Source organism: Strigops habroptila, chromosome 14 (genome assembly GCF_004027225.2).
Source record: "Strigops habroptila isolate Jane chromosome 14, bStrHab1.2.pri, whole genome shotgun sequence".
Taxonomy (NCBI): domain Eukaryota; kingdom Metazoa; phylum Chordata; class Aves; order Psittaciformes; family Psittacidae; genus Strigops; species Strigops habroptila.
Window position 1 is genome coordinate 11,767,825 of NC_044290.2, and position 19,170 is coordinate 11,786,994.

At 58.9% G+C, this 19,170-nt stretch overlaps 2 protein-coding genes across 2 annotated transcripts in view; one reads left to right on the top strand and one right to left on the bottom strand.

Annotated features, from left to right (window-relative positions):
• Nucleotides 1-17,811, top strand: part of SLC38A10 (solute carrier family 38 member 10) — a 34,742-nt gene extending 16,931 nt beyond the window's left edge. Inside the window, exons 11-16 of the mRNA XM_030506431.1 lie at nt 4,035-4,188; nt 10,844-11,017; nt 11,273-11,749; nt 12,270-12,377; nt 14,468-14,647; nt 15,279-17,811. Of these exons, the coding sequence (XP_030362291.1) occupies nt 4,035-4,188; nt 10,844-11,017; nt 11,273-11,749; nt 12,270-12,377; nt 14,468-14,647; nt 15,279-16,435 (2,250 nt within the window). The 3' untranslated portion in view covers nt 16,436-17,811. The remainder of the gene's footprint in view (nt 1-4,034; nt 4,189-10,843; nt 11,018-11,272; nt 11,750-12,269; nt 12,378-14,467; nt 14,648-15,278) is intronic.
• A 422-nt stretch (nt 17,812-18,233) lies between these two features.
• NDUFAF8 (NADH:ubiquinone oxidoreductase complex assembly factor 8) lies at nt 18,234-18,942 on the bottom strand. The gene is made up of 3 exons (XM_030506433.1): nt 18,801-18,942; nt 18,599-18,709; nt 18,234-18,529 (listed from the first exon to the last, which is right to left on the bottom strand). Exons 1-3 carry the CDS (start codon nt 18,879-18,881, stop codon nt 18,509-18,511), a joined length of 213 nt encoding a protein of 70 aa, XP_030362293.1. The 5' UTR covers nt 18,882-18,942; the 3' UTR covers nt 18,234-18,508.
• Between the last annotated feature and the right edge of the window lie 228 nt (nt 18,943-19,170).

Below are 19,170 nucleotides of genomic sequence, written 5' to 3' on the forward strand. Positions count from 1 at the left end.
TGAGCTGAAGTCTGGTCACGAGGCTGGAGAAGATGTTTGTCCTGCAGGAATCCCCACAAAGGAGTAAGGGCTTATCTGAAGCATCGCTCCCCAGGTTACCCTGGCATCTCAAGCTGTTCAGCCTTCTCTTGAATGATCCATTGCCTGTCAGGTTTGCATACTTGCTTTGACCGATGCTCTGAAGTGCTGCACCAAGGGCATAACTGCCTTGGGGAGTGTGCTGGGCTACACAGCACCTCCCGGAGCCGGAGCCCACCCTCTCCTCCTTCCTCCAGGTCTTCGGCAAAGACTCATTTATTCTTCCCCTGAAGCTCTGTCTTTGGTCTCCTCCTTCATTCCTGCTTTTCTTTGATCAGGTGCTCTGCTCCATCAAGCTATGCTCCTGCGAAAAGTGGCACTGAGGGGGAGAAGGAGCCAGCCCTGGGCATAGCTGTCCCTCCCTGCCTTTCCCTGTCTAAACAACATACACGGATGTTCTCCCTCCATCCCTCCATTATCTTCAGCTTTCTCCCAAAGCAGCAGACCTTCTCAAGGCCAGCTTTTACGCTTGCCTGAATTATCTTGTCTGTTGTGGTGCTGTTGCTGAGAACCAGCTGCTCTTATCAGGCCAAAGCAAAGTCCGGTGTCGGGCAGCTTAGGGGCTGGCGAGATGGGAAGCTCAGATTTACCGAGCTGGGAAGATGGTGCAAATGGGGCTGTAAACAGGAAAGTAGCATTAAAAGTAGTGAAAAGAGTTCGAGGGGGAGGGATATGGGCAGTCCCAGTGAGTTAATCATTGCAGCCAGCCAGGCTGGGGGCGACTTGGTTCAAAGCCTTGTTGCATTGGGAAGATGATCTGGTAACAGAGCAGTTAAAAAGCCCGAAGCCAGGCAGGCAGTGCCGTGAATGAACCGGGGAGAGCATTCCCTCTCTTGTGGTTGAACACTGAGTGTGTTCCTGTAAAGGTGCAGGTCTGTGTCCTGCTGCCCGCCGGCAGCCTCGGGCAGGAGGCACAGAGTGAGGTTTGGCAGAGAGCTGCCGAAGGTCGCCTTGAGGTCTGTAAACAGAGTGTTTAACTTCTAACAGGAAGGTGTTGGCTTCCCAGTGTTGACACAAGCTTGTCCGAGAGGCCCGTCCTAGGGAGGCCGGGGTGGCTGTTGTCCCAGTTGGGGAAGAGGAGCTGTGGAGAGGCTGCTCCAGGTCAGGAAATGACCCCTCGGTCTCGCTCCTGTGCGGATGGAAAAGAGATTCCCCTCTGCCCTCCCCTGGCGGAGCCGTGGCCAACACACCTTCACCACAGGCCCTTCAAACACAGCGTCTGTGTCCCAGCACAGCGGCGGAGCCGGGCAGTGGCCGGGGCTCTGCATTCCTTCCCCGTGCCCGTCCCTCCAAGCGCTCAGTGTCCGGAGCAGCCCCGAGCCCGGAGCAGCGCAGTTTGGAGGGTGTCCTCACTCCGCACAGATGCAGGTTTTCTGCCTCCTGCTGAAGGCCCAGGAGTGGTGAGAGGAGGTGGTGGGAGCTGATGACGCTGCTGTACAGAGTTGGAGCTATCTGCTGGGAGGAAGAGGAGCCGAGGGAAAGGAACCAGCAGAGGAAACAGCCGCGTAAACTTCCTCTCCTGAGTTCCTGCCCGTGCTCGGGGCGCTCCCCTCGGGACACAGGCCCTGCCTGCCCTGCCTGCAGAGGCTGCAGCACGTCCTCATCGAGAGGTGCTTCCAGAGAATCACAGAGTCACTGAGTGCTTTGGGTTGGAAGAGACCTTAAAGCTCCTCCAGTTCCACCCCCCTGCCACGGGCAGGGACACCTTCCACTAGAGCAGGTTGCTCCAAGCCCCTGTGTCCAACCTGGCCTTGAACACTGCCAGGGATGGGGCAGCCACAGCTTCTCTGGGCACCCTGTGCCAGCGCCTCAGCACCCTCACAGGGAAGAGCTTCTGCCTCAGAGCTCATCTCAATCTCCCCTCTGGCAGGTTAAAGCCATTCCCCTTGGCCTGTCCCTACAGGCGCTTGTCCAAAGCCCCTCTCCAGGTTTCCTGGAGCCCCTTTAGGCACTGGAGCTGCTCTCAGGTCTCCCTGGAGCCTCCAGGTTTTCAGCCCTTCAGCTGAACACTTTTGGGGTAGGTGTCTCCTCTGCCTGCCACTGGTTCCTTGAGCCACCATGTCCTGCAGCCCAAGTTTCCATTCCTTTGCTTGCCAGATTAGCCTCGGTGGTCCCTGGAGTACCAACTGCCTGCTTTTCCATGGCGTAACTGTGGAATTAAGCCCCATTGTGGACCTCCTTGTTGTCAGCTGCTGCCAGTGGGTGAGGACGAGCTGTGCTGATGTGGGGGGGATGAAGCTTCAGGGACAGCCCAGCCTGTCTGTGCCTGCCATGTCTGCCCTCGCCCCTCCTGTGTGCTCTGGGAAGCTCCCAGATGAACTCCAAATGTTAAACAATCCAAGGGGGTTGAGTGGAAGGCGTTCGAGCCCGTGGTTCCCCCCTAAGATAAGAAACAACACAAATCCTTTCAAACATTTACTGTTTTCAGGCGTTTCCTACGGTTCCCTTCTCTCCCACGTTCTCTCCTAGTTCCTGTGGCACCAGAATAGATCCTCTTTGTGGAAGCGCTCTTCCTCTCCGCTGCTGTTGCTGGAAGGGGCCAGAACAGTCACAAACGCGTTTCTGCCGGGGCTGCGGATTGTGTGAGGGGAGGAAGTGGAGGAGCTCCAAGCGGAGGGCAGCCGCGGCAGGGACCTGCTGACTGCGCTCTTGGCCGGAGCGGGTGGCAGGATATCTGCTCTTTGTGCACCCACACGGCGAGGCAGGGCCCACGTTTCGCTTCTGTTTCCTTTGCAGCGTCCCCAAGGTCTGGCCTCTGCTCCTGGCCACGCTGCTCGCCCCTTGCCCAGAGCTGCTTCACGTCCTGCCAGCCTTTTCCCTCTGAAGGCGTCTGTCTGTCTGCAGGGGTGTGCTGGGAATGGGGTCTCCTGGTCCCAAAGCGCCGGCCTGGCTTCCGAGTGATCTCCCTCAGCACGGGGAAGGAGAGGAAGAGGAGGAAGGAGAGAAGAGAGTGTGAGCTTCTCCTCCCTCCCCTGGATGTGCCAGTGTTTTAACTTGGACAGGACTTGGAGCAACCTGCTCTAGTGGAAGGTGTCCCTGCCTGTGGCAGGGGGTTGGAGCTGGAGGAGCTTTAAGGTCCGTTCCAACCCAAACCAGTCTGGGATTCCACAGCTCTCCTTTCGATTTCACTTCTCCCCTTTATTTTCAGTTTTCTCTCTCTGTAGCAATGCTCCCCTGTGGCCGTTCCTGCTTCTCCTCACGCTGAGCAGCATCCTTTTGTTGTGCTTTTTGGGAATGCTGATGTAAGCGCTGCAGGGTAAGGGTTTGGGGGAAGAGGTGAGTCCCGCAGGCTGTGGTCCTCTCCTGGTATCACAGCCTAAGGCAGAACCACCAGTACCCTGGGTGTTGCACTGCTCAGAGAGCCCTTCCCTCTGCAGGACCCACATTCTGGCTTTCTGGTTTCTTCTGTTTGGTCCCTGGAAATCAGTGAGTTCGTTCTTGCAGCTTCTCGAGCTTCAGGACTCGCGTGTGGGCACCTCAGTCTTGCTTTGAAAAGCTGAGAATTTTTAAACAGCTCCCTGGAAACCTTTCTGGGCTGTAAAGAGGTCAGACACCTCTGTTCTCAGCCAGGCCTCATTTCATGGTGTTCTAATGTGGAAATACCAGGGAATGAGGTTTTGCAGCTGGACTCATGTCTGCCACATGCATTTCCCTATCCTTACATCCTGCCCGCTTGCTTTGAGCCTGTCTGATACAGGAGTTATCAGAAAAAGCCTTTTCAACAGCTTCCAGCATCTGAAACTTCCATTTGTAAGTCTTCACATCCAAATACAAACCTCAGCCAAAAGCTACTGGTTTTCTCTTTTTGGCCTCTTTAATTTTCCCTCCTCTCCCTTGTATCGATGTGTGTAATTGCACCGAGCTTGGAACTGTTTGGAGACTGTTTGCATGAAGAAAGCTGTACAGAGCACTGCTGGTTGTGTCACTGCTAACCAAAGCTCTGGCTCATTGTGCAGATTATCCTGTGGATTGGCCTTGGAATATTGGTTATTAGTACTTACACCACCTTGTCTGCCACGGAGGATCCCCCTGTGAAGACAGAGGCGATGGGCTTGGAGCACCTGGATGGAGAGGAGAACGGAATGGACCAGGAGTTGGTCAAAATCCCAGGTATGTGTCTGCTTGAGTTGTGCTTCCCTGCTCTCAGCTCCACCTCTTAAATTTAGATATATATATAGATAGATATACAGATATATATATATTTTAAAAAGCTTGTGGTGGAAGCAGGTCAGTTCCAGGCCGTTCCATGCATCTCCACAGCATCTTGGGGACAAAAAGCCTGGTGTGAGCTCCCACGGTACCCTGTGGGAGTTGTTCTTTTGGAAAGGGAAAGGAGGGTGCAGAGGTTGGGGTCCCCAGTGTGGGCAGAGCATCGATCTCCCTTTTGGGGGTAACAATTCAGATCTGAGGCAGAAGCTCTTCCCTGTGAGGGTGCTGAGGCGCTGGCACAGGGTGCCCAGAGAAGCTGTGGCTGCCCCATCCCTGGCAGTGTTCAAGGCCAGGTTGGACACAGGGGCTTGGAGCAACCTGCTCTAGTGGAAGGTGTCCCTGCCCGTGGCAGGGGGTTGGAACTGGAGGAGCTTTAAGGTCCCTTCAACACAAACCATTCCCTGGTTCTGTTCTGAGTGGCCGCCCAGGGCTCCTTTCCCCCTTCCTGCCAGCACCTTCTCCACCATTCCAGTCACAACCACTCACTGTGCTCAGAGGTATGTAAATTTATGGGAAGTGCCTGGTTTTTTTTGGAGATGAGGATATAAATTTGGCGGGGTTTGAGCTCTGACAAAGGCTGTGATTGCGCCTCAGCTTTGTTTACTGGTCCAGGTTATTTATTGTTTGTTTGCTGGGCCCATTGATGGAATTACGGCGGATCCCTCCCCTGCCCAGCTGCAGGCTCCCAGCAAGGCCACTGCTGGCAGGTGTCTCCTGACCCCGCGCTCCCCTCGCACGGGGCTCTCTCCTGCTCCTTTCTTTCATTGTTGTTTGGGTCCGCTCCTGCTTTGCTTTGGGTTTTTTGTTCTTTGGGGGCCTTGAAATATCCTCGCAGAGATTGTGAGCGGAAGGGAGAAAGGGGCCGTCTCTCCTGGAGATTATCCTCCCTCCTGGTTGTTGGCTGTGTTCCTGCCGAGCAGCTTTGAGTGTCTCCGAGACACCGGTGCTGCCGCCGATAACATTCACTCCGGGGTTGCTCCGTCCCTGGCAGTGGAGGGGTTTTTATGCCTTGGTGCTCACGGTTTACATGAGGCGTGCACCTCTTCTCAGGCACTGGGATGCTCGTGAACTCTGGAGCGAAAGATGCTCTCAATCCCTTAATCGAGCACACTCAGCAGGGCCGGGAGGAGGGATGCAATTGAATTCTTCTGCGTTGGTTAATTTTGGAGCAGTAATGGCCAAAGAACAGCTGCTTGTTTCAGGAGGAGTCGCTAATGACACGTGTTCTTGTGGCTGGGAGAATAAAAGGAGTCCCATAAAGGATGGTGTCCGCTGGAGGTTGCTAAATCTCTTCTCCGTGTGAGCCAGGTTGGCAGAGCAGGATGCCGGCGTCTAATGATCGTGTGGCACAGCGACCCGCCGTACCCACCGCAGGCGCCTGCAGCTCCTCAGCATTACCCTTATTGCCTGGGACTTGCTGCTGGATTAAATAATCCTGCCTGGGAGGAAGGTGGTTTTAGTGCTCTTGGGTTGTAAACTTCCCAGCGAGGAGCTGTGCAGCTCCTCGTGCACCGAGTGTCTGCTGGTCTGCTGCCTTTCGAGCCTGGCGCGGTGCCTTTTGTAGCGGGGGGCTGCTGGCTCTGGGCTGGGTGCCCTGCCCCTGAGAAGAGAGATCAGGATGGCGCAGGGGGTGATGGAGCCAGGCAGAGGATGGGGACAAGGAACTGCTCGAGTGAGTCCAGAGGAGGCCACAAGGATGCTCTGAGCGCTGGAGCAGCTCTGCTCTGGAGCCAGGCTGAGAGAGCTGGGCTGGGGCAGCCTGGAGAAGAGAAGGCTCCTGAAGGGGAGACCTTAGAACAGCTCCAGTGCCTAAAGGGGCTCCAGGAAACCTGGAGAGGGGCTTCGGACAAGGGCCTATAGGGACAGGACAAGGGGAATGGCTTTAACCTGCCAGAGGGGAGGCTGAGATGAGCTCTGAGGCAGAAGCTCTTCCCTGTGAGGGTGCTGAGGCGCTGGCACAGGGTGCCCAGAGAAGCTGTGGCTGCCCCATCCCTGGCAGTGTTCAAGGCCAGGTTGGACACAGGGGCTTGGAGCAACCTGCTCTAGTGGAAGGTGTCCCTGCCCGTGGCAGGGGTTGGAACTGGAGGAGCTGTAAGGTCCCTCCAACCCAAACCAGGCTGGGATTCTGTGACTTCGCAGGGCGGTAGACGTGGGGCTGCCCCGTGCCTTGGATCGGTGCCTCCCTGTGCCTCTGCAGGATGTCGGCCTGACTAGCAATGAGAGGCATTAAATGGTGCCCTTCTTCCCACTCCGCTGCTCCCCCCTCATCCTCACTGGCTTGTTTTGCCGAGGCAGGAGCCTGCAGCCTGGAAAACACGGCAGCAGCTGCATCCTGCCATTGAGGGCGCGCAGGATGCGCCTGCCCCGCATCACCTGGGTGCCCTCATCCCATCCCATCTGGGTCGGATCCCGGGCATGGGGCTCTACCAGGAGCACATGGAGTCTCCCTTGGTGCCTCTGTGCCTCGTCCTGGGCAGCCGGAGCCGCTGTGCCCGTTCCCCCCCAGCCACGGCAGAGCCGGGGGCTGCGCGGGGCCTTTTCCCAGTGCTGCCTTCACCGCCTGACTTTGGCCTGTCAGCATGTGAGAGGAGTTTTATTGGCCTCTTTGATGTTGCGGAGACCAGAACTGTACAGACTTTCATTAAAACCCTGCCCTGTGGGCCCTGGGATTATGAATATTAGAACATTGCCCTTTTATGTGAACACGTATTGACCAGCAAACTCGGAGCAGTGTTTTTACTAACGACACCCAAGTGCCCATTACAGCCCCTGCCTGTATTGCTTGAGGTTTACTGTCAGCAGCTCTTCGGCAAAGGTATAAAACCCCTTTCAGAAGGGCTCTGCCGCTCCGTGCCGCGTGTGCGCCTGTGTTAAAAGGTTGCTAAGCTGCCTGTGAAAGCTCATGAAGGCAATTATCCATTAAAAAAAAAAAAAGGAAAGAAGCTAATGAGGCAATTCCTCTGTTTGAAAGCACCCCCCGGGGCCCAGGGGCTGGATTAAGATTTTGTAATATTTTTCAGCTCCTTACTCCATCGTTGCCGCTTCATTTTCTTGCTCTGGCGTTGTGCAATGTCGGGTAACAAAGGCCTGATTCACTCTCCTTGTGCAAGAGTGCCCTTGCCCTGTGCTCCAAGGAGCCCCTGGGCTGGGGACCCTGCTGCAGCCCTCCCGTGCGTCCTCCTGGGCACGGTGCTCGGTGTTCCATGGGTGAAACCCGGGTCCGCGTTTGGCTCCCGGTGGGGAGGGCTCCTCCGTCCCTGCCCCGTGTCTGCTGCGTGTTTGCCCCCCAAAAAGAGCCGTGCCTGGCTGCGGGCTGCGTCCCGCCGGCGCCGTGAGCCAGAGCAGCCCCAGCATGTGTGAGACGTGGATTGTGCAGCGCTCCTGGAGCTGCAGGAACAGCTTGACTCCGCTGCAGCTCTCCCTGGTGCTTTGTGCGAGCGAGCTTTTAATAGTGCCTGTGACACAGAAAAGGAACTATCAGCCTCTTGTAATTTGGGTTCGTTTTTACTGCGGGTGCGTCAGGAGACAACTGTGAACTAATTTCAGTGATGCCATTCGATAACCTTGTGAAATCTGTAACCGGTTCAGGGGGAGAAGGGGGGCTCCTGGCAGCGCAGCTGGGCCGGGGGGGGCTGCGTGGGGCTCCCCGGGGATGGCTCGTCCCTGCCCCACTCGGCACGTTCAGGGGCAGCCTTTGCCCCCTTCCCTCTGCCCTGCTTGTTCTGCTTCGTTCTCCTTAGCACGAGTTCGTGCATCTCGCTCCGTTTCGCTGTGCTGAGCTGGACCAGCACCAGCAGGTCCTGAATCCCGTGTCCCTTGTCAGCCTCGGATGATGCTCTGGGCATCACTCAGCATCACGGAGCTCCCCGTGTGTCCTTGGGGCTCCCCAGGTCCCTTTGCCGGCCCCCCCTCAGCTCAGGGCTTGCCCAGCGGGTCCATCTCACCGCCTCTGCCTGTGGACACAGCTTTTGGCTACGGCCGTTGCCGCGGTGGGCAGGAGCGATAGGAAACCCGTGTGTGAGGAGGGACTGAATGCCTTGCTGGGACCAGTGCTACTCTCCGAACCAGGAGCGGGGAAGGAAGGGAAGCTTTTTTAGGTTGCTAATCATGACATTTTATTGCAGCCTGGAGAGGCTCTTGGCAAACCACAACACATCGGCGCGCACAAAGCCCCGGCTCCCCTCGGCCGTGCCGCGCGTGCGAGCGGAGCTGCCGCACAGCACCGCGAGCACCGGGGCAGAGCGAGCCCTCCCGGTGCTGCCCAGGGCCTGCGGTTGGGAGCCAAAAAGCTTTTACAGCCTCTCAGGCCTCTGCCTGTAAAGTCCAACGCCGCTCATAAAACATTAAGAGGCGCAGCATTACTGGAACGCTCTCCAAAGGGACCTGGAGGGCGACGAGACAGTTTAGAGCGATTATTACACATCCTGAGCAAAACTGTTCTCTGCAAACCACATCGAGCCCCTTATAGATTTCCATGCAGCGTGCGAGGTCGTTAATTCACGCCCTGATGATGAACTTAATTTTGTTTCCTGCTGAGCAAATGATGGCTTCGAGGCAACTTTGTCTTATTATGGCGTGGAGACTTGTGTTCTTGTTTGTGTTTGTTTTGGTCTTTCCCTTCGCATTGTTTGCAGGAACGGGGAACATGCAGCTGCTGCCTGATTTACAGCTGACGCTTCTGCCAGCAGTGGGGCCTCCCCCAGCCCCTCGGGGTGTCCTGGGCCCGTGGAGGGGGTTCACCTACTCAGGGTCCTCTGGTCAAACCCTGCCACGCACATGGCGGTACTTCTGGCTTTAACTCCTCCATTTCCCACTTGGGTGGGAAGCTTTCCCCCCTCTTTTCCTTGTAATTTCTCCTCTTCAACACTATAGAGCCACGGAATGGTTTGGGTTAGAAGGGATCTTAAAGCTTATCCAATTCCAGCCTCCTGCCACGGGCAGGGACACCTTCCACCAGCCCAGGCTGCTCAATATCGCACTGGGTCGTCGCTCCCTTCTGCATCGGGAATGGCTCTGCCCGTGCCGCGCGGTTCCCCGGATCCCCGGCTTCCAGAAGCGCCGGGATCGGCTCCAGGCGCAGCCATCTCCCGCCTTCATGAACCAATTAACACAGAACTTTCCTCCAATAGAGTAAATAATGTCTTCTTGCAGCGAGGCCAGGATTTAGCTGGGAACATCCGCAGCCGTGCCGAGCGCTCCCCTCCCCGGCCTCAGCCTCCTGCTTCCCAGGGCCCCCGTCCAGGGCTGGGCACGGGTTCCTGCAGGCCGCTTTTTCCTGAAAGGAGGAGCGTCCTGCCCTGACTTGCTGAACCCTGGGAAGTCCCTCAATGGAGAGAAGGGACCCTTGGGTACTAGACTCAGAGTTCTCAGAAAATCCAAGCCCTTTTCTCCTCCCACCGTCATTCCCAAACCCAAAGACACGTTGAAATGCAGCCAGCCCCAGCGCGCGTCCCTCCGGCGGGGTGTGGAGCTCCAGGGTTCTGGAAAGGCGCTGGGTCCTTCTGGCACGGATCCCTCTGGGCCGGGATGTTGTGTTGTTCTGCGTGTCCCCCCCGCGCTGGGGTAAGGCCCACGCAGCTGAAGTTGTGGCAATCTCCTCTTTCCCATGAGTTCATCTCGTAATAAATCGCACCAGCCCTGCGGAGGGGGAGGAGGAGATTGAAAGATGTTTATGGAATTAATTCCCCAAAGGAAATGGCCTGGGGGAGGGCGAATGGGGGGGAAGAGTCGGGAATTTTTCGGTTACAGAAGATAGGTTTTTGTTGTTGTTGTTGTTGTTGTTGTTTTTCGGAGTTTGTTGGATGGAAAAAAGTCTGCAGAACAGCTTCAGTGCTGGGAAACAACCACGTTACCTCCTCTAAGGAAGAGCTCGCTCCCTGTGCGCGCTGCGTGGGTTGTCCTCTGCCAGCCTGGGGTTGGAAGGGGCTGTTCCCACCCCATGGGACATGCCACGGATTCCACGTGGTTCCTCCAGCACTGAACCTAGTCACTGGTTTCACTGGGATGTGTCTTTCGGAAACATCCCATCTCTTTGAGGGAGATGGGGAGGGTCCCCTGGATCCCGCGGGAGTTTCCCCCGATGCCTGTTTAATCCCATTCCTCAACACTTGGTGCTTTCTGCGGGGTCCTGCAGCTCTCCTCCCACCCGCTGTCCTCTGAGCAGCCTTCAAAGGGCTGGGAAATACTCGTGGACAAAAATAAGAGGGAAAGAAATAGAAATAAGGGCGGTTTTGAGCCGCTTTGCAGCTCGATGGAGGACCCCAGCCCGGTGCCTGCGGTGCTCGGGGGTCCGGCCAGCCGGGAGGATGCTACCATCTGGCGGCAGCGGCAGCCGCCTGCATCCCGGCCCCCGGCTTCCACACCAGCAGCTCCATAAAACCCACCGCAGGGAAAACAAACAATCCCAGAACAAAAGCCCCGGCCCTTCCATGGCAACGCTGGAGGGCCAAGGGCAGCTCGGCTGGTGCCGGCGGAGGGGTTGCAGCAGACAAAGCGGTTGCTCGATGCTGACAACGCAGCCGTGTGTAACCACGTGCGATGAACTGTCCTTCTGCAGACCAGAACCCGGCAGTAGAGGAGGCAGAGGATGACCGTGATAAGCCCAAGCTGCTGGATGAGAAGGAGGAGATGGAGCAGCCACAAATCAAGGTGCCCATGCAGGTACCCAAGAGAGAGGAGGAGGAGAGAGGAAAGCTGGAGGAGAAAGTGCAGCTTGACCGTCCTGATCAAGGTAACGGGGAGCCTGGGGAAGGGCTGCCAGCTTTGGTGTGGATTGTACAGCTATTTCAGATAAAGACCCTGATCTCTGCTCGTTACCTGGTGGATTGAAGGTGATTTAGTATTTGATGCTCTCGAGGCTCATTAGGAATGCAGCCTCCTGATGAGGGAGGCTGGATAAAGGGTGCTGGGTGTACCGTGAACCTGCGGCCTCTCACTGTCTCCCATGGGTCTCAAGCCCCCTAACCCTGCCTGTCGCCCACCCTAGGGATCGCCCTGCCCGTGGGGGAAGCCCATCGCCACGAGCCGCCCGTCCCACACGACGAAGTGGTCGTGGACATGGGGCGGGAGCGGGAGGAATCCGACGAGAACAAGCCTGTGCCCGGGGGAGGCAGCGACCGCCGGGCTCAGCCGGCGCCGGAGCAGGCAGCGGGGCTGAGTCCCCAGAAAGCAGCCCTTGGCCTGAACCAGGGGAAGGAAGCGATTGCTGGGAACCAGCTGCGGGGAGGGACTGACGAGCCCGCCCAGAATCCCAAGAACGTCCTGGAGGTGATGGCGCAGGGTGGCAGGCTGCCATACAAAGAGCTGGAGCCAGACAAACAAGTGCTGGAAGCCAAGGCGCAAGCTGCCGTGCCGGACGGTGCGAAGAAAGCTGAGGCTGCAGGTGACAGGGAGAAAGCAAAGCTCCAGCTCCCCAGGAAAGCAGAGGAGGCTGCGAAGTCAGTGGAGAAGGAAACAGACCCTGGTAAGCGCCCTCCACTGAACAAACTCCTCTTGGTCTGTAATCCCGCCCGGGAGCCTGGGCAATGTGGTTATTCCTACCTCCATCCCAGTGATCCCTTTTAATTTAGATTAGCACGTGAGCTGCACAGCCCCTTCAGCAGCTGCTGGGGGAGAGGAGGAATGTGGCGGCTTTGACAGCTCCCGTGCTGTCTGTCACACAGTGGTTTGCCAGCCCAGGCAATGTCAGGTGCCGCTGGGGACGCCCAGCCGGGAGATCCTGACAGGTAACACATTGCTGAGTGCCCGGCTAAGAGCTAGTTAGATCCGTGCTTGCATTTGAATTGCCTGAGGTGGCTGGTGCTGGCTCCCTGCCACCGCTCCGCCGCCTTGTTAAATAGGTTTTATTACTTCCCCTGCAGTCGCGGGGTTGAATGTAAACCCTGCGGGCTCGGGCAGGCAGGGACACCGGGATGCGGAGTTGTTTTAGGGAACATCTGCTGCTGGAGCGTCCTTAATGACAACAAAGGTCTGTTGGTCTGCAGGTGAAAAGCAGGAGCTGCCCCTTCCGGACAGAGCGGATCAGCTGGAGCCAAAGGAGGCCCGAAACACGGAGGAGAAGCAACAGGAGAACGTGGAGAGCAAGCTGGAGGGTGAGTGTGTGACCCTGGGGTGGGTGGGATGGGGAAGGCGCTGGAGCTGGGGCTGGGAGAGCAGGAGTCAGGGTTTCTCTCCGCAGCACGGTGCCAGCCAGCGCTGCTCGTGGCTCTGCCAGCGCATAGCTTTGGGCTGCAGTCACCTCCTGCGTGGCATCCGGCAGGATGCATCCCATGGGGCAGCCCCTGAGTCACGCTGGCTCCGGCTCCCGGCTTCGGCGGTGGGAGCGGGACCAGAGTGAAGCTGTTTGGCTGGTGTGGAGGGAGCTGGCAGCACGGCGGGGAGTGGGGTGAGCATCACCCCACAGCCTCACAGCACGGGGCAGGCGCGGGCTGTAGCACGTGGGGTGACGTGGGCACGCAGCTGTGCCAGGCAGCAGTGGCAGAGCCCTGTCTGCTCCTCCATGGAGCCTTGGTGCTGGTTGTGGGAGCTCTTCCTCAGGCTGAGCTCATTGCCTTCAACTCCACCTCGGAGAGGGGTTGGAGCCTGAGCGTGGACTCTGGGTGTGTGGGTCCTGTGGCTCTTTGCCTTCGTTCTGGTCCGGAGGTGATGGCGTTTGGTCCAGTGAGTGGTGGCAGCAGGCAGGCTCTGCTCCTGGGGAGTATATCCCTATCTCCTCCTTGTTTGGTGGTTACATCTTGGTTTTCTATTGCTTTTCTTTTTAATCTGTATTGCAATGGGACTTTGAAAAGTAAGTAAGTGTAAGAAGCTGAAGTGAGTGTAAGAAGCTAGTGGTGATAGGGGCTATGAGGACTCGTCATGTTACAAGGGGGATGAAGGGACGTGAGTTCCCATGGGGTTTTCCATCTCGGTCCATGTGGGACTTGCTGGGGATGCTCTCCCATGAAGAGCATACCCTGGGCTTGTTCTGCTCCTCTGCTCTGAGCTGAGCTTCATAGCCAGAGGCTGGGAAGGGTGGGAAGGTGTCGCAGGAGCAAGGCAGAGGGGCCATATGGCTCCATGGGTGCTCTGCAGGCGCTGCCTCGGTGGGAGCACTGTTGCTGTGGCTGCCCTGGGCCGCGGGAGCTCGGGTGCTTGGGGTTTCGGATGGTTTGATGAAGAGCGCCCATTCAAACCCCGGCGAGGCGCTGCCTGCCGCCCGGTTTCCCAGGATCGAAGGAGGAGGCGGGAGGTAGCGTCACGTTTTGTTTGTGGGGAGAGGTGTGCTGCACAAGTACAGGAGGTGCATGTGTTTGCAGAGCTCTCAGCCAGCAACGCTTTGATTTGGGGATTAAACCTTTGCCTGCTGTGCGTTCAACCCAAACATTCCCGTGCTGAGCCGGGCCTGGCAGCCTCCGGGAGCGGGACGGGAGGAATGCCTTCTGTTTGCCTTGTTTATCCTGAGCAAAGTGCAGAAAATAAACACATCTCGAGAAGTCAATTGCTCTCTTGAAACAACCAAATTCCCCTCGAAACCCAACAGAGTGGAGAGGGAATTCCAAGGGCCCTGATGTGAGCTGGAAATACTGCTCTGTGATCACCCTGGGGGTGATCAGCGGGACGGGGGGAGGCAGCATGTGGTGGAGAAGGGTGGGCCTGGAGGGCATTGCTTTCTGATTTAAATGGCATTTTATATGCTCTTAATTTTGATGGGGTTTCCAGTGGGGTATAATAACCTAGAAACCCCTTGGGTTTTGGAGGAAAGTGCCTCCTCCGGATCCATCCCATCCGCTCGCCTGGGTGTGTGTCCAGGCGGAGCAAAGCTCCCGCGCAGACCTGGGGCTCATCGCTCGGGGGTGACGTGTTCCTTGCAGCGAGTGAATCACCGTGAGTCACTTCTGCTCGGCCCCAAATGCTCTTGTCTGCTCCGTGTGGCTCCGGTGGGATGGGGAGCCGGGATTTCCTCCCGCTGTGTGGCACAGGGAGCGTGGTTTGATTGTGGCACGGGCTCGGCTCGAGGTAGAGCTGCCCTCGTGGGGATTCATCCTGCCTGAGCACCCGTGCTGCTGCAGCAGAGCTGCACCGAATCCTGCCCTCCCTCCTGCGACCTTCCTGCCTCTGCAGCCCTGCTGGCGCTGAGAGGTGACTGCAGAGGGGTTTGGGTCATGGATCTTTGCTTTATGTCTTTTTCCCCCCTCTTTTCTAGAAGCTGGGCAGGCGAAACTGCTTGACCACGCCGTGCTGCTGCAGGTGATCAAAGAGCAGCAGGTACAGCAGAAGCAGCTGCTTGACCAGCAGGCAAAGCTGCTGGCTGTGATTGAGGAGCAGCACAAGGAGATCCACCAGCAAAGGCAGGAGGAGGGAGGAGAGGAGAAGCCAAAGCAAGGTGAGAACTTTGCCACAGAGTGTGACCCCTCCATGGGCTGATCCCTGCTCAAAGCAGCTGTAAAATCACAGAATAACAGAGTGCTTTGGGTTGAAGGGACCTTAAAGCTCCTCCAGCTCCAACCCCCTGCCACGGGCAGGGACACCTTCCACTAGAGCAGGTTGCTCCAAGCCCCTGTGTCCAACCTGGCCTTGAACACTGCCAGGGATGGGGCAGCCACAGCTTCTCTGGGCACCCTGTGCCAGCGCCTCAGCACCCTCACAGGGAAGAGCTTCTGCCTCAGAGCTCATCTCAATCTCCCCTCTGGCAGGTTAAAGCCATTCCCCTTGGCCTGTCCCTACGTCCCTTGTCCAAAGCCCCTCCCCAGGTTTCCTGTAGGCAATCTGACCAAGAGAGATCCAAATCCCTTTGGCATATGGCAGAGTCATGCAAAAGCCATTCCTGTGCCTGTGGTGGAGATCCTGGCCTCTGTGTGCAGGGATAACACTCTCCTCCATGACTCTCCTCATTCTCCCACGTGGCCATTGATGTTGTGACCTCTTCTCCTGCACCGTTGTGCAGAACACGGTGGCAGGAGATGGGAATCTCACACTCCTAAGATAAAGCTCTGACGTGTCACTTCATTCCGCAGCAGAGACGCAGCAGGAGCCCGCTGTGCCCCTCTCCAGGAGCAGGGAGGATGAGGGTCTCGGGGTCAAGCAAGAACCTGCTGCCAAGGTGCTGAGCAAGGAGCTGCTGGAGCAGCCAGCGCCGGGCCCGGGCAGGCAGCCCGACTCCACCGAGCAGCGCAGGGGGGCTGCAGGGAAGCAGGAGGAGGCTGGGAACAGGCGTGACATTCCAGAGGTCCCTCCCAAGGAGCGGAAGGTGCTGCCGCAGGACAGAGGTGCTAAAAACCCCCCAGAGAATGGGGATCCCCTGCACAGGGATGCCCAACACATTCCAGCAGCCAGAAGCCACCCAGAAAAGAAGCCCTTGGTGGAGGATTTGGGAGGAGAACGTGAAGCCAAAGCTGCAAGAGACATCCACAACAAGAGTAATTCCCTGAAAGCCGTGGAAGTAGCTACAGCTCCCATCCAAAGAGAACAGCTCGGGGCTGCCAAAGTTCAGGGAGTAGCAGGAAAGAGTCTGGAAAGAGACTCAGGAAGAGACCTTAAAGCCAAAGCACTGAGTCAGGTGGAGCCCAAGGACCTGGCAGTTGCGCTGGACTCCTCCAGCAAGAGGAATGTGGCAGAGAGTGAGCAGCACCTACGGGAGCATCCGAGAGCTGCACGCACGGAGGGAGCTGAGGGTGGTGGCAGGCGGCAGCAGGACCCGGCTGGCAAAGGGGACGTGAAGGAAGGAGCTCCTGGGGAGAACGCGGTGGATGTGGCCCAGGAGCCGCAGGGTGGGCTGCGGAGCAAGCAGGGGCACGGGGACGGAGGGGGCTCAAACGATGGGGAGAAGAAACCAGCCCTTGAGAACGCTCCTGCCCCAAAGCCAGAGCAAGGAGCTGCCCAGGGGGACCAGAGGCTGGACCACGACATCAAACCCAACCGGGACCTGAAGCTGCAGGCGGACCTGGACCTGCGCCGGCGGCGCCGCGACCTGCTGCCTCCCGAGGAGGAGGAGGAGGAGAAGGAAGGGGAGGCCGCGCGGGGCGCCGGGGTCTTGATCGGCCTGAACCCCGTCCCCGATGTGAAGGTGAACGACCTGCGGAGCGCGCTGGAGGCGCGGCTGCACGTGGAGGGGGCTCCGCAGGTCGTGCACAGCCGCCAGATCCGGCAGGTGCCGCGGCCGGCCGGGGCCTGAGGGGCGGCCGCGCTCGGCGGGTGGCTGCGGCCGCGGGGCCCCGAGCTCCGGGGGGGGCTCACGGGAAGCGGAGGGGGTTTGGCTGCTGTTGGTGGCGGGTGGGCTCTTTGCTGGGTGCAGCCCGTGGGAGCTGTGAGCACCGGCGGCTCCGTGGTGGCGCCTCCCTGTGCGTGTGTGCGGGCGGCTGAGGAGGCGGCAGCCGGGAAGGCTCCTGCTCCCCGCTGCCTTGCGGGGGCTGCCGGCCGCCTCGCGTCCCTGCCAGCTCGCAAGGACCTTTATCAGCATCTCCTCCGTATCGAATTGCCTTCTCCATCCAGCTCCCGACTCCCCTTTCATTCCCAAGGTGGCATCCGTGAGGTTCCCCTGCCTGCTCGGGCTCCGTCACCGAGGCTGTGGGGCAGAGCTCGGGGGCTGCAGGAGGAGGGGAACCAGGGGTTGCTCCTCTTGGGAATGGCTTTATTCTGGAGAAGCACCAAGCCTGGAGGTGAGGACCAGCTCAGCCGATTGCTTGGGTGTTTCTCCTGCAACGGGAGCTGTTAGTCCTGCATGTTTAGGAGATAGTTGTGGTTTAGGAACCCAGTTTAGTAGAAATGCTGCCTTAAACGGGCACAACCGCTGCTGTTGTGCTGCCTCTTCTCCCAGGGACTCGCTCGGTGGCCACACACTAGCAATAACCCGGAGCTTTGCTCTCCCCCTCCCCGGATGCTCAGCTCTCTGCTCTCAAGCTTGACTTCTCCTCTCCAAAGTGCATTCGGCAGCTCAGCCCGGGGCTGCACGTTCCGGCTCCCCCTTCCCAAACCAGCTGCTTTTTCTGCAAGAGCTGGCTCATTTGGGAACAAACAGCTTGGAAGGGCAGCCACGGGGGCTCAGCTCAAGCCTACCTACCTCTGCTCTCTGCAGCACAGTGTTTGTTTTGTGCATTCCTCCAGCCCTTCCCCTGTGTTTGCCATCCGTAGCTGTCAGTACTCCGCCCCTGGAAATGCATTTTAGGAGGCAGGAAGGGAAGAGCTGCCCCGAGAGCCCTGGGTGAGTTCAGGCTCGCGGCGCTTCATCCCTTTGGTGGGTGGGTTTTTGTTTGGTTTGTTTTCACATCCTGACCTGCGAATGTACGAGATCAAATCCCAAAGCTCTCACCAGAACGGCTGAACCTTCCCAGCCTGGAGCCTACAGACCTCATCACTGTGGTGGTTTTTATAGCTGCATCTCAAAGCGTCTCCGGTGCAGCCGCCTCAATGCGTTTGTGTCCGATGGGACCGCAGGGAGCCGGGGATGGGCGGTTATGGACGCTCGGCTCCGGGCACTCGGGAATGCCGCTGCCGTGTGCCTGGTGCTGGAAGGATGTGTCTTAATTTCCCATTCAAACGACACGGAGCCACGGGGCAACAGCCACAGAGTGGGGGGGACCCTCCCCTGCTGCTTCCCCGTGACTCTTATGGCCTTAACGCTCAGGACTGTGTCCCCGTGGTACAAACGAGCTTCTCCATGATGCTGGCTCAAAGCACAAGCAACGCAGCCGGGCATCCAGTGCTGCTCCCAGGGGAGCTGGACCTGGGTCCGGATCGGCCCCTTCTGACCTGTGGGCAGGGTGAGGGTCACCCCTGCCCGTGTCTGTTGGCATAAAGCCTCTGCGTGCACACAAAGGACCAAAGATGCTCCCGACATTCCCAAGGGCACCCCCAAGCCGGGCGGGAGGGCAGCGGGAGCTGCGGGACTCACCGGGAACTGCTCGGATGGGGTGGAACGCTGGGGGGGGGCGGGATGGAGGAAGGCTGAGCCGGTAATAAAAGAAGCTGAAGCATTTTGATCTAAATTCTCTTTTTAAATAGAAAACAGCGTTTTGCCGAGGCGCGGGGCTGCCGGAGGAAAAGAGGGTGTATCGTTGCGGAGCAAACGGGCTGGAACACGGGATGGTGACCGGGGAGAGGGCGAAGGGGCGCTGGGAAGCGGCGGAGGCTGCTCCCGCCGGGCGGGGGCGCAGCTCAGCCCCCTCCCGCAGCCGCGGGGCTGACGGACGGACCGGGCCGGGTTTGTGCCTCCGGAGCGCGGGTGAGGGGCGCCGGGGCCGGCCCCGCGTCACTTCGGCGTCGCCTTCGCCTGCAAAGAGCCGCGGTTCAGCGCGGGCCGAGGCGCCGCAGCGGGAGCGGGGCCGGGAGCGGGACTCACCGCCCGCGCGAAGCAGTCCCGCAGCGCCCGGAACTCCTCCAGACACGCGTCCCGCCGCAGCTCCGCCGGCCCCGCCGCCGCCGCCGCCACGCACCGCCCGTAGGCAGCTGCCTGCGGGGAACGACACGGACGGGAGGGGGGCTCGCCGAGACACACCCCCCCGGGCGCGGCCCCGGCGCCCCCGGCCCCGGCGCGGCCCCACCTGCTCCCCGCAGCCCGACAGCAGCGCCGGGAAGCGCCGCAGCCGCGCCCGCGCCCGCAGCCACACGCCCCGGCCCGACATGGCCGCCGCCTCCTCCTCACAGCCTGGGCGCCGCCATAGTGGTTGCAGCAGCGATTGGCTGCCTGACCCGCTCGTCAAAGCGATGAGCGCTCTGATTGGGAGACGGCTAGCGCCCACCCCCCACGGCTCGTCGATAGGAGAAATGGCGCGCCAATCAAAGCGCACTGGATCTCTGATTGGGTGCTGGGAGAGGGTCGACCCCTCGCCGTTCTCTGGTTGGATAGATCGGCCTCCCGAAAGCGCGGATTGGTCAAGCGCGGCGCCCACCTCCCGGAGCCCCTCCTGATTG